Source organism: Acomys russatus, chromosome 1, assembly GCF_903995435.1.
Source record: "Acomys russatus chromosome 1, mAcoRus1.1, whole genome shotgun sequence".
Taxonomy (NCBI): Eukaryota; Metazoa; Chordata; class Mammalia; order Rodentia; family Muridae; genus Acomys; species Acomys russatus.
In genome coordinates this window covers 85,840,688-85,858,235 of record NC_067137.1, presented here as the reverse complement: position 1 = coordinate 85,858,235, position 17,548 = coordinate 85,840,688, and the positions used below count along the sequence as shown (strand labels likewise).

General features: G+C 46.0%; 1 protein-coding gene across 1 annotated transcript in view; it reads right to left on the bottom strand.

The window, feature by feature from the left end:
* Positions 1-17,548, bottom strand: part of Syne2 (spectrin repeat containing nuclear envelope protein 2) — a 316,624-nt gene that overhangs the window by 243,403 nt on the left and 55,673 nt on the right. Inside the window, exons 3-6 of the mRNA XM_051147456.1 lie at positions 2,562-2,623; positions 640-735; positions 468-545; positions 277-369 (exon numbers count right to left, since the gene is read on the bottom strand). Coding sequence (XP_051003413.1) covers positions 277-369; positions 468-545; positions 640-735; positions 2,562-2,623 — 329 coding nt within the window. The remainder of the gene's footprint in view (positions 1-276; positions 370-467; positions 546-639; positions 736-2,561; positions 2,624-17,548) is intronic.

Sequence of the window (17,548 nt, the reverse complement as noted above, 5' to 3'; positions counted from 1 at the left end):
GCATAAATATATGTGTATATATACAAACATGTATACATATAGTAAATGCACACAGATATTATACACATGTATCATACATGTATCATACATGTATCATACATGTATCATACATGTATTAGAAAAGCAAACTTTGCCATATGTTTTCTACCTGTTGGAGATTTCTAGTCCCATTTACAGAAGCAGCTCAGCACTGAATGACATCATCTCACATTTGCTGTGTCGCAACTCCCACCATGTACATGAGACTAGTAGTGTTCCCATCACCGAGATGCTTACATGAAAGTGCAGTATGATGGTCCAAATCAGGCCAAGAATAATCGATGGGTTTCCTTCCACAATGTCAGCCACATGGATATTTATTAGCTTGATCTGCAAACAGAGAAACATGGGTTAAAGGGGAGTACGGTGGGGAGCCACCTATTGAGCCAGTCCCTCCTGCGAGTCTCGCAGGTGTGAATCATACTTACAGATCGTTTTTTCAGGAATGTCAGGGCATGTTCTATGTTGATTCTACACTGGAATGTATTAGAGCCTTTATCCCGAGGCTAGAAATTCAAGCACATGCGTTGCTCAGAAACAGGAAGTACATTTTAAAAAACAAAGCCAACAAAGTGTCTGGGTGTCATTTGGAACTCTTACCAACTGCTGTCCGGAGAGGACTTCTAACAGGTCCAGGAGGACGTGTCCCTTCTTGATGTCTGCGAATAAGTCGTATATAACCGAGGGAGGTGTGTGCTGCCAAAGGAAACACGGGAAGTAATCTGCCAAGGGCCCAAAAGCACTGTTAAGCATCTTCTACCGTGGGCTTTGTGTCTTCAAAAGCAGCTGAGATTCAGCAGATATTTTCTTTATAGAATACCACAGTACTCATGAGTTACTCGTGGTAAGACACACAAGTGAGCCCGACTTATCTCCTGGCCTATTCCCAGTGACACAATGCTCTGAGTGAAGCTTTCAGAGCCCCAAACTTTGTGCATAGACTACAGACAAAGACGCTCAGAATCAGGTCACAAGTGACCCACTGGGAGAGCAGGTTATGTCGCTGAGAATACGTCACCTTTTGGTCAGAATGACGCACTTTGGGTGTTATGGACAGAGAAGGAGAAAGGGATGTGAGAGTCCTTCACCAGGCATCCAGATTGTCTGAGGTTCTCAGCATCACTGAGACTCAGGAAGGAGTGGCATTTGGATTGAGGCTGGGTTTGCGGCCCTGCACTCTCCCTTGGCAAGTGTATGACCAGGGCCCTCTGCGTAGTAATCAATCTGTCTCACAAAGCAATACTGTAAAATCATCTAGAAGTCCCATGGAAGGCTGGCAAAGTGAAATGAGCCTGAAATTCCAGCATTAGAAGGCGGAGGCAGGAAGATAGCCAAACGATCAAGACCTCTTGGGTCTACATAGTCACTTTCAGGCCAACCAGGGTTACTTAATAAGACCTCATCTCAAACAAAGAAAGGAATATGGCTGGAGAGATGGTTTACTGTGTTTAAGAGTGCATACTGCTCTTAAAGGGGACCCAAGTTCATTTTCCAGCACCAGTATTTGGTTGCTCAAAACTGTAGCTCAAGGGGATCTGTAGGCCTCTTCTGGCCTCCACGGGCACCTGTATTCACAGACGCATATATACAAAGAAATAAATAAATAATTTTTAAACAAAAGAAAATAATTATAGAGGATTCAAAAATTATAGCTCAATGGCAGGATATCTGCCTAGCATAAAAAGCCTTGAATTCAATGCTCAGCAGAAGAATGGAAAGAAAATGTGAGCTAGGTGGTAGCCCTTCTAAACAGACTCAGCTGCTCAGGAACTAAGGCAGGTGAATCACTTAGATCTAAGAGTTTAAGACCAGCCTAGTTAACATAGAAAGAAAGAAAGAAAGAAAGAAAGAAAGAAAGAAAGAAAGAAAGAAAGAAAGAAAGAAAGAAAGAAAGAAAGAGAGAAAGAGAGAAAGAAAGAAAGAAAGAAAGAAAACCTCATCAAACACTAAAATGTAAAAAAGTAGTGAAATTAACTTGAAAACAAACGGTGTTCTATAGTGTACTGTTTAATAAGCTATGGTTTTAAAACAGGAGATGTCATAAGCATTCGTCATCATCACAGGTAACAAGTTTAGAGTGGTGTTTAAACACACGTCAGTCAACACAAATATCATGTTGTTACTTCGTCATTCGATGAAAGAAGTGCCCCCACTCTAAACATTTCTACAGCACTGTCCAGATCCTTCACGGGTGCTGCTGCTGCTGCTGCTGTTGTTGCTGCTGCTGCTGTTCCAGGAACAACAGTAACAAATAAACCAGGACACCAAGGTGAGCAACAGCACATCCCATGACCGCCTGCATGCCATCACTACATCTTGTTCTGCTCTGGTGTTCATCTGTTTGCTATAAACAGAGTCTCATATAGCCCAGGCTGACCTAGAACTTACTACACAGCCAAAGCTGGCCTTGAACACCCATCCTCCGGCCTCCAGCTCCCAGGTGCTGGAGTTCCAGGCATCTGCTACCCTGGAGTGAGGAAGCAACAGTTGTCTTCGTGATGTAATGTCGCTTTCATCCTCACCTTTGCCAACTGTGAGTTTATCCAGCAGGTGAAGGTTTTCTTCTGAGTGTCCTCCTGCTCGGCTAGGAAAAAAGACACAGCAACGGTCACAACACAAGAAGCCACAGACTCCTTCTGAACCTGTGGAAGCATCAAAAGTACCTGAGAACTGTGTCCATAGACTTAGACTAAATTTCAGGTGTTTAAGTAGCACATAAAATTATATATATATATAAAACCACAGCTCAAATGGCAAAAAATGATGGTTTTCAACACTTTTCTACTAAGGAAAAAAAAATTAAAATCTTTCACAGCTTTGTACTATTCAAGAAATTAACAAAGAATGAGAAACATCCCTAGCCCCGAGCCCTAAATCCCCCTGGGACACCTGAAGATGTTTCAAAGGTTCACCAAGGTCCTTACAGATTGACCTTGGTGTTGCATCAAGACATTTATCATACAAAATGCTCTAATACTGAGCAAAGCATGAGGAGACCTGGATTTGGCCATGCAACCTTGAGCAGTAGCAAGGCAGTGACAAGCACTTGCCTCTGGATGTTGATTTGAGAGGCAAATGACTCACCTAGTGGGCCTGGCACCAACCGGCATCTAGCAAACACATGAGCCATGCTCTCACTAGCCAGGCGGGTGTTGGGCCTGGGGATGGAGTAAATACCACAATCTACCTCCCTTCCCTCTGGGCAGGCAGCCCTGCTAGGCTTCCTTCAGCATCTCACTCCCTCAGGCGAGCAGGAACCCTCCATGCTATAGGCTAAGAACACAAGCACTGAGGTTGAGTCCCCCCACCCTCCTTACATGATGGGCGGGTACAAACAGGAGCCCGGGCACCCACTGCTACTTCCGCCCGCTGTTCACAGCCTTGCTTGCGTAAGTGTGAACCGACCACAGCTCACACCATGCTGCCCTTTACTCCTACTGCTATCAGTCAACAAGCAGGCATGCACATGTGTAAGCACACCCATGTTCCCCTGCCTCCATCGTGCACTGTCACATGACAGCATCTCTTCTATGAACATCGCTCTCCAGCTTTGCCTTTCCTTCTTCCGGCTCCCAGGTTCAAGGACACACCCCCCGCCCCCCCCACCCCCCCCCACCCCCCGCCAGTAACTCCACGCCACCAGTTCTGCCAGCCTTTCATTGTCCCTCATGGCCGCCAACAGCCTCCCCATCATCCTTGTCTGCCCCAGATGCTAAATGAGATGATCAACTTTCGCCGACACTCATATGTGCCTCATCTGTCTTGTATTTGTTTGGCACTTTGTGACTTTTCTCCATGCACCTCAACTGGTGTGTACACTGCTGACTGAGGCCAGGGCAAGCCCACTGGGGTCATTTGAATGAGGATGGCTCCCATTGACTCACATATTTGAACAGTTGGTCCCCAAGGGGCAGAACTGTTTGTGAAGGATTAGGAGGCGTGGCCCTATTAGAGAAGGTATGTTACTGGGGTTGGGCTTTGAGGTTTCAAAAGCCCATGCCGTTGCCAGGTAGGTCTGTGCTTTGTGTTTGTGGATCAGGATGGATGCTCTCAGTTACCAATCTAGCACCATGCATGCATGCCACCATGCTCCCAACCATGACGGCCATGGACTCGCCCTCTCAAACTGTAAGCCTCCAATGAATTCTTTTTTCCTATAAGTTCACACACACACACACACACCGTAATAATCAATCTCATCAGTACCCACTGGTATCCTCAATAATGTCCCACAACCACAATGGATACCAATGGATACCTCTCGCCCACTAATGGACAGATGCATGGCAATTTCACATTTCCTTCTTCCAACATCCAATAACTCTTCTTATTCTCTACTAAGACCTTTCTTTGTTGTTGTTTGTGCTAGTTAGTGTTAACTGCCAGCCTAACGCAACCTAAGTTCGTTTTAGGGGGAAATTTATTTATTTATTTATTTATTGGTTTTTCAAGACAGGGTTTCTCTGTGAAGCCTTGGCTGTCCTGGACTCACTTTGTAGACCAGGCTGCTCTTGAACTCACAGAGACCTGCCTGTCTTCCCTAGTGTTGGGATTATAGACATGTGTCACTGCGCCCTGATGAAGAAAAAAAATCTTAATGAGCAATTGTCTCGATCGGCTTAGCATGTCTGTGGGGGACTGTACTGGTTGCTCACTGATGCAGGTAGAGTCTGGGCAGCAACATCCCCTATGCAGGGGACCCGGACCACGTGAGACAGGAGACAGCTAGAAGCAAGCAAGGATGCATTTACTCTCTTTGCACTCGACTGTGGATGTGATCCAACTAGCTGCTTCAATTCCCAGCTTGATTTTTCTGAAACCATGAACAATAATCCAAATAAACCCTTTCTTCTCTAAGCTGCTTCCTTTGCCAGGATATTTTATCACAGCAACAGAAATGAGGCTAGAATGATGCTTGATTTGTTTGTTTGTTTGTTTGTTTGTTTTTGAGACAGTGCCTCGAGTAGCTCAGAGTAGCCTCAGCTTCACTGGGTAGCTGGTAACAACTTTAGACTCCTGATCTCCTGCCTCTACCTTCCAGATGCTGACATCACATGCCCCCCATACACATCTGGCTTACACTGTGCTGGGCTTTAACCCCGGGACTTCATACATGCTAGGCAAACATTGTGTCAGCTAAGCTACAGCCCCGGGCCATGAGACCTTTCTTTCCAAGAAACCCAGCAACACCATCGAACAGCCTTCCAACTGCTACTCCACTCTGACTATTGGCATACATCGCCTAGCCTTGCTCCTGTCACTCATTAGTTTCTCTCTCTTTTACCTACCTGAAAACATTTCCCTCCGTTCTAGCCCATATCACCTTCCTCCTCCACTCTTGAGCCATTGCCTTCAGGATAAACACACACCATTAATGTTCCTTCTGCCAATAAGAAACTAACCTCCCTTAGCACCCACTCCCCATCAGCTCAGCTTCATTCGTCTGCTCTCCCTGTGATAAAATTCCCTCCAAAAGAATTTGCACTGTCTCTCGGGCCTCTCCTCGCCCACTCTTAAGTGGCCCCAGGCAGTCAGGTCCTCACCTTTCCACCGGACATTGCTCTTATTCAGGTCACTATGAGTCAAAGATATCACCGAAACCAATGGCTGATATTCAGCCTTCATTTTCCTGGACCACCAAGTAGCATCCAATACAGGGAATGGCTACCTCCTGCTCTCAGGACCACTCTCCGTTTCCTCCTGTGTCACTGGCTGGCTCAACTCTTTATCTCTCAGCTCTTACCTAATACCTTGGGAAATCCTCTCGGTTCCATCTTCAAAATCTCTGCGGCTGGGGAGATAGCTGAGTCAGTAAGGTGTTCGTTCGCCTTGCAAGCACAAGGCCCCTGACTCTGATCTCTAGAATTTGCCAAGAACAAACCGGCATGGCACTACGTGCTTTTAAGCCCAGAGCAAGGCAGCAGAGACAGGTGTGCTCTCTGAGGCTCGCTGACAGCCAGTGAGAGACTCTGCCTCAACAACAAGAAAAAGGATGTACTCGCGCATACACAGCACACACGAACACGAACACACACATGCACACACAAAACATTCTGGATATCTCTACTTTTTATCTTCTGTTACACTACTCTGGGCCAAGTGGCCTCCACTGGGACTACTGTAAAATAGTCTTACAAGTGACACCAAATGTAAGGCTTTAAAATGATAACTACCTGGTTAAGAAACATAAAATATGTAAGTGGAATTAAACACTTAAGTGCCTAGCAAGTATTGTGACTGATTATGGATATGCTTAGCCTTGCTGTTTTGAGGTTTTGTATTTTTTTTTAACCAAGTCCATTTTCCATTTCTCTGCATTATAGGTTTAAGTCAGCTGTAATTCAACGGCTTACACTTCTTAGGGTAGACAATGGTTGTTAGCAAAACTAAACAGGGTTCCGACAAGCCAATTGGATTCTTCGAAGTTTTGAGAGTTAATGCTTTTTATTTTAATTTTATTTTACAGAGGAGTTATGGGAGCCACAACTTCCTTACCAGGTCCCCTGGAATCTCTAAAGTGTGCTTTCAGCGTTTTCCTCTCCCATCAGTAGATGACAAATAACTTTAAGCAAGTGCTGCAAAAATGCACTGGGAGCTAATTTTATGTCTCAACAGGGGAAAAAAATACTGGAAAACAAATTTTTATGATTGTGATTCCACTATCAAATTACATGTACACAGTGTACATTTACCAAGCAGGAAGAGACCTGTCACCCATACCTATAAAATAAAAGTTCAGAATAAAGTTTAAAAAATAACAACAACAACAATAACGACAACAAAAACCCTCTTCCTTATCCTCAAGGGACCAACAGAGAGTCTCCTGGTTGGGAGATAATGCGTGGAAAAGGAAACACATGGGGACATCACCACATCCACAAGGCTGCTGCCTAACTGCAGGGAAGTTGCAGGAATGGAGAGAGAAGGGGCCGCACATTAAGTAACCTTGGTGGTGGACCAAGGCACAAAGCCAGGTCCAGCAAGCACGTCCCGACCTCCGGAGTTCTATGTTCATCTCCGCATCTCAGTCATTTGATCTCTGCTCCTGAAAGAGGAGCTTTCACTTCATGTACCTTTAACACTAGACAAAACAAGTCTCCAGAGACCAAGCACCCTGGGTTCCCTGTGCTTTCCCAGGGTGGGAAAACATATCAAAATAGGGGGTTTTGTCCAATGGATGAAATCAGAGCAGCTCATCTAATCAGAGGTTCAGGGAGGAATGATCCATGACCGCACCACACAACTTGAATTAAAACAGTCAAACTGTTATGAAGAAGCCTGGTTATCGCCAGCCTGATTTGCTTCAGCCCCTACAGAAATGGAGCTGGTAGGAAAAGGAGCAGCCAGCAGCCAGCAGCCAGCAGTCACCCCACAGGTGCACCCCACCCTCCACAGAGAAGCAATGCACAAAGGGAACCTCCAGAGAAAGACTTGGAAAGCACTCTTTGAGGCTCTGTAAAACTTAACTGTCCCAACAGAGAACAACTTTCTTCAACGGGGAAATCAGAGCCCTTTAACCACAACAAGGACCCTTTACCCAAGGGCAAGGACATCATCCGCCATGCCTAAAACACCCCTGCAGATGCTGCGCGCCACCACTCCCTTACCCCACACTTCACAGGTTCTCATCCTGCCTCCCCTCCCCCTGCTCCCCCTCCCCCCTCCCCAATAGCACATTAATTCTACAGGAACGAGAGCCAAAGCAGCTCACCCCATGCTGCCAGGAGGTGTAACCTTTTGTTCTTTTAAAGGCTGACCCATGGGGGAACAAATAATTGAGAGCCACGTGCTTAATGCAACTTAATAAAACCCTTCTTAGAATGGCATCTGGAGGAAAGGACCTTTTAAACAGCAGATGGTAGGGATGGGGTGGGGGGGGGGGAAGGAATGAAAGGAATAGTAGAATGGTGTGTTACAACGGTGAGTTTCTGTGAAAATGCTAAGAAACGGAGCTTGATTTTGGAGGCAAATGAGGAATATATGTGAGACACACACCAATATTAATGCAAGCATCCATAGTTAACGTCCTTCAAAACTATTTAACTGACTGAGGAGGGAGGAAAGATTTTCTCCTGGTTCATTACCATGAAAATACGTTTGCTCTGATTCAGTCTGCCTTTTGTGAGCTGTCAACAGCAAGCCCTTAGCTGGGAGGGAATTGAACTGAAAACAAAGCAGGGAAAACTTCAGGGCATAGATTTGAAGTTCGGTACAAATTAGCTCATTACGAAGCTACCATGGCTACTGGGTCTCAGAAAGGTTCTTGCCTAAGTTCACCTGAGATGCTGGCATTAAATCCCCCACAGTAGGTTCAAAAGCGGCACCCCAAGGCAAAGGCCCCACACAACTTTCCTCTTCCACCAAGAGCCATGAGGACACAAGAGTGACATCTCCTGGAGCCAGCAATCAATTCAGTCAGACTGACGGCTGCATCCAGTCCCAGATTCAGTGCTTCGATTTTTCATTCTCCTCATTAAAATCTGTCCATCTCTTTTTTTTTTTTTTTTTTTTTTTAACTGGATAAATTATAAGTTCCTGGGCTAACATTCTCCACTAGTACTGTACCTCTAAGCTACTTTTTGTATACATGCACACACATGTTGTGGGCTGGGGAGTGTGTGTGTGTAGGTGTGTATGTGAAAGAGAGAGAGAGAGAGGAAGAGGGAGAGAGAGAGAGAGAGGACAGAGACAGACATTAGGAGTATTCCTCAATACTTCCTTGTTTGTTTTTTGTTGTTGTTGTTGTTTTTCGAGACAGGGTTTCTCTGTGTAGCCTTGGCTGTCCTGTACTCGCTTTGTAGACCAGGCTGGCCTCGAACTCACAGAGATCCACCTGCCTCTGTCTCTGATGCTGGGATTAAAGGCATGTGCCATCACGTCTGGCCACAGTCCTCCACTTTTTGCTCAGTGGTAGCACTCACTGACCCTCTAGACTGACATTTTAACAACAGGAAGATCTTGTTTGAGCTGTCTACTGGGTCCCCAGTTCCAACAACAGCACCCAGTAAGCAGGAGGCCCTCACTCAGTATTGACAAAATTACTGAGTGTTGATTAAATGAATGCAGGTGAGGTAGCTTCATTTTCTTACACTGATGATAATTAAAAAGGCAAAGATTTAGGCACTATTGTAGTTCAGTTTTCCCTTCTGTTACTGCGATAAACACCATGACCAAAAGCAATTTGGAAAAGAAAAGGTTGACTTCACTTTATATTTCCAGGTCATAGTCCATCACTGAAGGAGGTCAAGGTAAGAACACAAGGCTAGAGCAAAGGCAGAAACCACAGAAGAAGGCTGCTTCTTGGCTTTCTCCACAGCCTCTGCTCAGCTAGTTTTCCTATATAAGCCAGCCCGCACTCCCCACCCACCACCCCTCTACACCCCATCCCCAACCAGCCTAGGCACCCACAGTGGCCTGGGGCCTCTTACATCCATCTACAACCAGGAAAATAACCCCACAAAAATGCTCACGGGGCTATCTGATCTAGGCAATCCTGCAGCTAAGACACCCTCAGCCAACTCTGGGCTGTGTCAGGATGACAGCCAAGGCCACCTAGGCAGGAAAATCACACTACTTAAAAAGTAACTGCTACACTGTAAGAAACTTTTTCAAATTATAACCTTCCAAATACAGAAAGAACAGAAATACACGTACGTACCCAATAGCATTGATGCGTAGGGACTACTGAAGATGTTTGCTTCAGTAAAAAGAACAAGTTGGCCTGAGGATGTTGTTCAGGTGGCTGCGTGTGTGTCAGGTATGCTCAAAGCCACAGCACTACATAAACGGAATGTGGTACTGCGCACTTAAAATCCCAGCACTGGGGAGGAAAAGGCAGGATGATCAGAAGTTCAAGGTTATCATCCTCAGTTGCACATGGCATTTGATGCCAGCCTGGGATACATGAGATTCGGCTTCCAAAGATAAATAAAATGCTTTAAAATGTAATTTTAGCCGGGCGTTAGTGGCGCACGCCTTTAATCCCAGCACTTGGGAGGCAGAGGCAGGTGGATCGCTGCGAGTTCGAGACCAGCCTGGTCTACAAAGTTAGTCCAGGACAGTCAAGGCTATACAGAGAAACCCTGTCTCGAAAAACCAAAACAAACAAACAAAAACAAAAATGTAAATTAAAAAAAAAACAAGTTATAAAACATGGCGCTTGCTATGATTCTATGTGTGTTTGTACGAGTACAGTGAAGGGTGCACCCTAACGCTGTTGCTAGTTATTCCAATTACCTGCCATGGCCCGTGTAGTTATGGACCCTAAGCTTGGCGGTTTCTCTCCTGCTCAGCAGTAAAGCCCACAACAGTAAATAAACTTCCCTGCATTTGTGTTTCCCCTTCCAGAGTTCCACATGTTGAAGATATGATTGACAGACATAGTCAATATTACAATGAGCAAGAAGCAAACTTACCATAAAAGAAAGGGTCTTTTGCCCAAGCTATCCCAGCCCTGTGTCTTTCCTAATTCTTTTTTTCAATAAGCCTTAGGCGATTTCTTCCTCTAACAAAATATCTCAAATAAAAAGCCATCACTGGGGCTGGAGAAATAGCGTAGTCACTAGAGTAGCTGCTATGCCAGGCATGGTAGAGCCCACTTGTAACTCCCGCACTGTGCAAGTGGGGACTCTAGGCCAGCAAACCAAGCCTTATCAGTGAGCCCTACATTCCAGGGAAAGAGCCTGTCTCAAAAAATAACGTAGGTAAGAGAATAAAATAAGGAAAGTGGTTCATGAGACATGTCAGCAAGCTTGACTTCTGGCCTACACTCTGGAGACTGAGGCAAGAAGACTGCTGTGAGTTCGAAGCCAACCTGAGCTACATAGCAGGAGCCTATCTCAAAAAAAGCATAGGACAAAATAAAAGCAAAAGTGCATTACTGGGGCTAGACAGATGGATCACTGGATAAGAGCACTGACTTCTCTTCCAGAGGTCCTGAGTTCAATTCCCAGCAACCACATGGTGGTTCATGACCATCTATAATGTGATCTGATGCCCTCCTCTGGCCTGCAGATGTACATGCAGGCAGAGCACTGTATACATAATAAATAAATAAATAAATAAATAAATAAATAAATAAATAAATCTTTTTTTTTTTTAAAGTACATTACTGAGGAAAAACTTTATGCTTTTCTCCTTAATCTCTCAGCAGGCCAGCTGTGGGGCTTTGCCCTCAAATTCATCAGTTCTCCAACTCTGACACTAACTATCTGGAGTTAGTATAAACCCCGTGAGTTAAGAGCTCAGATCCTCAAAACTGACTCTCTAGTTTAGCCAATCCCAACAGCGGGTCTCCACCTCACCCACACTTCTTGGCTTCAAACCAAGAGACCCCGAGACCCCTCTTTAGGTCAGTTACTTGCTGTGAAGACTCACTGAACTCTTCTTATACACACATACACACACACACACACACACACACACGCACACACACACACACGCATGCACACGCACACGCACACACACACACACGCACGCACACACACACACACACACACACACACACACACACACACGCACGCACACACACACACACACACACACACACTTTTTTAAATGTTCCTGTTTTCCAGGAAATTCCAAAGGCTTTGAGAGCTCTGTATCAGAAACAGGACCAAAAATCAAGTAACAGAACACAACTGGCCCTGATGTCTTTAGGATCTGAGCCTTGGAGCATGGCAGAGAGCAAATGTGCATTTCTCATGAAGGCATGGGCGCGGGATAATGAGGCCCAGTTGCCATGCTTTAAAACAATATTCCCAGCTCCCCCTTAGCTGGGATGCTCATGGTAAGGATAATCAAGTTTGAACAACACATTTGAGCCATGTGTTCCCACAGACATCCAGAGGAATCATACATAAGCAGTTACCCGGCGAGAGGGCATAACAGGGCCGCGTCTGCCTTGCCTGCTGTTTCTCATGGAGATGGCAACAAACAGGCATAAATAAAGAGGCTAAGGGAACTAAAAGCATAGCACACAGAACCTAAACACAGAAAACTCTCGAGCAGTGGAAGGAGAAATAGGGAAAGGCTTGCGGCTTAACTACTGAGTGGGAAAATAACCAGCCGGGAAGGGAGATGCGTTAACATTTGCTTGTGCCGAGCTGTACGCAAGGAACCAAGAAAGGAAAAAACGACTACTTCTGGGACTAGGATTGGCTTTACTAACCCAGGAAGTGGATGCTGACAAACAAAACTCTTATGCACCTGTCCAGCCACTTCCCAACCTCAAACTTCTGCTTCACACAGCCCCCCCACCCTACCCCCACCCCACACACGCAGAGGAAAGCAGCCTCTGCCTGTGGGGCCAAGCATGCAGGACTCCATCAGGCTCTTTCTATGGCACCTCAGGATGTAATTAATGCCCTTCATCCTCCATCAGCCCTAGGTTCAGCCATATTTGCCTCCGTCCAGATCTAGTACCTACCTCTTTCTCTACACTCACCCTCACCCTTCCAGCTTCCCTACTCCGACTCCCATAAGCTTTGGCAGGATGCTTCTGTGGCCAGGCAGCTCTGCTCAGCATCCCTCTATGCCGTTCTCTGCTGCACCCAGGAAATTCATACCACACTTCCCTTTTCACCCTTGGGAGGTGTGGCTTGTTCTTAGGTACATTTAATAGGGTTTAGGAGATCTGAGACATCCTGTCCCAGAGTACCACCAGATCCAGTCTAGAAATTTCTGGCTTCATTCCTTTTGGATGTTTCGCAAGCCTGCCCCTAGCCTTGTACCAAGTCCAGCCACGTTCAGGTCTTGGCCCCATGGCTCTACCTTGAAAGAGAGCAAAGGCAACCAAGTTTTTTTTTTTTTAATTAATTTATTCTTGTTACATCTCAATGTTTATCCCATCCCTTGTATCCTCCCATTCCCCCCCCCCCATTTTCCCATTATTCCCCTCCCCTATGACTGTTCCTGAGGGGGATTACCTCCCCCTGTATATTCTCATACGGTATCAAGTCTCTTCTTGGCTACTTGCTGTCCTTCCTCTGAGTGCCACCAGGTCTCCCCCTCCAGGGGACATGGTCAAATGTGAGGCACCAGAGTACGTGAGAAAGTCATATCACACTCTCCACTCAACTGTGGAGAATATTCTGACCATTGGCTAGATCTGGGAAGGGGTTTAAAGTTTACCTCCTGTATTGTCCTTGGCGCAACCAAGTTTTTATTTCCTGTCCCAGAGTCAGGGGCTGTTTCACACTTGCTCACAAACCAGTGCTCATCTCAAGCTATAATCATTGTCAAAACTAAATCACAAGTTTTAGAACAAAGCTACTTCCATTTGATCCTATGTCTGCTATGATCCCAGTGTGGGGAGACAGAGGCAGGCTGGTCTCCAGATGTCTTCTTGTCAGTAAAGTGGGGCAATGATGCGCACTTCAGTCATTAGGAGGATTTACTCTACTGACCTAGATTAGAGTCAGGAAATTACAGTGCACTGGCCTCATGTGACCTAGCTTTGTAAATAAAGTTTTATTTGATCACAGACACACTCATCTTTTTCCAAGTTGTCTGTAGCTGCTTCCGTGCTAAAACAATGCCATAGATAGTTATCAGAGACTTCGTAGCACTTAAAGATTAAAATATTTACGTCTGGTCCTTTGCAGAGCAGTTTATTAGTATGTGGCATAAATAATTCCTAGTCGGAGAGATGGTGGCTCAGAGGTTAAGAGCACTGGCTGTTCTTCCAAAGGTCCGGAGTTCAACTCCCAGCAAACACATAGTGGCTCATAACCATCTATAATGAGATCTGGTGTCCTCATGTGATATAATAAATAAATCTTTTTTAAAAATTCCATCTGTGCAAGTAAATATTAGTGATTGTATGGAAAACCTGATGCTAAGTGAAAGAAGCCAGTCACGCAAATATCATAAATTACATGATTCATTTATATGACATGCCCAAATAGGGAAATCTATTGGTGGCATAGCGATGGAAATGGGGGTGAACTGGCTGAAATGAATGGTACTTTTCTCTAGGTTTCCAAAAAAGATTTACAATCAGATGCGGTGATGGCATGCACAAGTCTTATGAATATCTAGCTCAATGTTTCAAATGGGTGGCTTAGGTGATATGTAAATTATTAACTCTTTAATCTTCTTTTGTTTTGTGTTTGCTGTGTTGTGTTTTTGTCTTGAGGCAGTGAGCTCTGACTGGCCTGGAACTTCCTATGCAGATCAAGCTAGCTTTGAGCTCACTTAAGAGACCTGCCTGGCCCTGTCTCCCCAGCTGTTTTTAACTTTTTCAGCTTTGCTGGGAAGCCATCCTGCCCATGAATTTTATGTCATATTAGATTGGGGGGGGGGGGGGTGTTCAAGACAGAGTTTCTCTGTGTAGCCTTAGCTGTCCTGGATTCGCTCTCTAGACCAGGCTGGCCTCGAACTCACAGCAATCCACCTGCCTCTGCCTCACAAGTGATGGGATTAAAGGTGTGTGCTACCACCACCAGGCTACCATATCAGATCTTAAAAACGTTTGAAGACCTGGGGTTATAGGCACTGACCTCCTTATTAGCTACAGGGGCTAATGACTATGGGCCATGTCTGACTTTGCTTCCTGGTTTGTTTTGGGGCGGGGAGTGTTTTTATTTTGCCTGCCTATTATATCTCTGTGCTTCATGCATGCCTAGTACCCCAGAAGCCAGAAGTGGGCATCAGAGCCCTCGAAACTGGAGTTACAGACAGTTGTGAGCTGACATGCAGCCCCTAGGAATCGAACCCAGGTCCTCAGCAGGAGCAGCCAGCGTTCTTAACCACTGAGCCATCTCTCCTCCAGCCCCATAATTTTTGCCTCCCATTTCACCTGGATGGCACAGTGCTTTTCGTGTTGTCGGAGGAATTTAAAGAGTGTGCTAAAGGCGAGGTTAAATGACTGGGAAAAGAGGTTAGAGGGCAGAGGGGCCATGCTGCTGTTTTTCCACAGCCAATAAGGGAGGTTTGAGTGTTAGTTTGATAGGAAATTAGACAGGCCGTGATTTCTACTTTGGGCCTTTGTGTGTGATACTAGCAAGTTCATGCTGACACAGACGTGAGTCACACCCTGTGTAAACACCTGAGATTTCACAGTTAGCGCTTTTCCACCCTCCCTGCAATATAGCTCCTGGCTGTCTGTGTAAACAATTGAGCCCACAACACAGACACAATGCCCAGAGTCTGACAAACCCGAGCTACTCAATAACATCAACGGAACAAATAAGCCAAAAACTTGACTATGTTTTTGATGAATATATGCAACTCTTTACTATCACCTCTTATCTAGATCTTATCAAATAAAACTGGAACCAGCTCTTGTGAAAGCCAAGGCGTGCGAGCCTGAACTTCTCCAGGGGCCCAGGCCCAGTACGCCTGAGCAGACTTCCGGAAATCTAAAGACCCAGGCTGCCCGAGCTGCCTGTGAGTTCAGACAGGGATTCTCACTTTGGAAAACTGGCTCATTGCTTGAGGTTCAAGAGTAAATTTCTGGGTTCTGTCTAGAGGAGAGTCTGATACCTGCACCTCCTTTCGAGGACTATCTGGACAATCTTACCCATATGGTTCATTATTGAAACAACAGAAGGGAACAGGAAAAGCTGACAAAACGGTGTGGCAATAATCCACCAGGTTATTAATCTAATGTATATCAGTGTGCATCTGTCGTCCCATGTGGATGTCCTAACACATGCCCGGAGGGCCTACGAAGGCTTGCCAGGGCCGGTCAAGTGCAAGAGTGAGGGAGGAGCTCAGGGTGAGAACAAAGCCTACTCCAAAAGCCTGCGTGTTTAGAGAGGACATAGGCTGAGCACTGCCGTCCTCAGCACTCGAAACACAGAAGCATCTATCAAAGGCCTCAATGCCTCCAACAGCCTGGCCTAGATGTCACATCTCTTAAAGGAGATTTTGGGGAGGGAGGGGCGAGAGGTTTCGAGACAGGGTTTCTCTGTGTAGCCTTGGCTGTCCTGGACTCGCTTTGTAGACCAGGCTGGCCTCAAACTCACAGAGATCTGCCCGCCTCTGCCTCCCGAGTGCTGGGATTACAGGCGTGCACACCACCTGTAATCCAGAATAAGGTGAAATGTCAAACCTATGGCTATTCCAACTACCATCTTTCTCTTTTCTCTACAAGCCCAAAATCCCTCAATTTTTTTTTTTTTAAGACAAAGTCTCATGTATCCTAGGCTGGCCTTGAACTTGCTATATAACTGAGAGATTCCTGGTCCCCCTGATTTTACATTCTAAGTGCTAGGATTACAGGAGTATACCATACCCAGCTTCTGCAGTGCTGGGAATGAAACCTAGGGCTTCAAACACAGTAGGCAAGCATTCTACCAACCAAGCTAGACCCCCATGCCCAAGCCCAGACTTCTTTAATTTAACTTCTTTAACTTCTTGCCTTAGCTTCCTTACTACACTCACTTGTCTGGTAAGCCCCAACCCTGCCACTTAATGAGCATCTAGGTCACCTGTAAGGTCCCTGATCCTTCTCGGTCGTCCTTAGCTGAGAGCATCAGGCCCTGGCTTCCCACTATGACTTTCACCTTCTCGGGACACCTTCTCTGACGGTTCTGGGTCCATTTAACTTCTTCCCGCCCCTGTCATAACCTACCTGGACCTTTCTCTCTTTCTTGATTGTCTCAATGGTAGAAGCTGCCTTTACAGACACCCTCAGGGAAGTGGCCCTCTCTCCCCGAGCTCCTGCTTGCCTAGCTGCCTGCTATCTGGGTCGTTCTAGTCATCTGTTCCAGAGACACCTCCAACTCAATATCTCTAGTTCTGAGTCATCAGCAGCCAACTCCCTTCCTCCCCTGCACTGTCTTCAGTCAACAGCTCCATCACCCACTCCATTGCCCAACAATAAACCTGAAAGCCTTTGATCACATCTTTCTTCCTAACTCCTTCCTCCCTTCTCAGTCAATCAAGAGGCCCCGATACCTGTTAGGTACCCCCTTGAATACCCCTTCCTCTCCATTTGAACCGTCACCTCCAGATCAGGCCGCTACTAATTCTCAGCCAGACCATCATGGCAGACTTCCGTTCCACCTCCACACTGGTTCCCATGAAGACGCCCCCATGCGGTAGCCTGGGGGGGGGGGTGTTACAAAATTAGTTCTATCTAAACATGCAGTTACCACCACCCCTTAGTCTTAGAAAGAGGCCCGCCTCCATGTGCTTCCAGCCAATGAGGGCCTCATCACTACACAAGTCCGTTCCACTCCCATCCAATCCATCCACTTCCATGACATGGATCCACTTCCCTCTGCTCCTTCCTATACTGCTTCCGTTGCCCAATCCACTCCTCCCATCTTCACCCATCTCACATTTCCAGAGTAGGACTCCTTTCCTCTGGGAACCCTTCCCTGACTTTTAGTTGGGGTGAGGTAACCCCCAACTTTGTTCTTCCATAGCGTCTCCTGCCTCTCTCACTATATATCACTTAAAACTGATTCTGTCTGCCTACTCGTGGGGATCCCTGCAATCAAAGATACTTCAGAAAAGTATGTGTCATATAGAACCCCACAGGTTTGGCAGAGAGTCT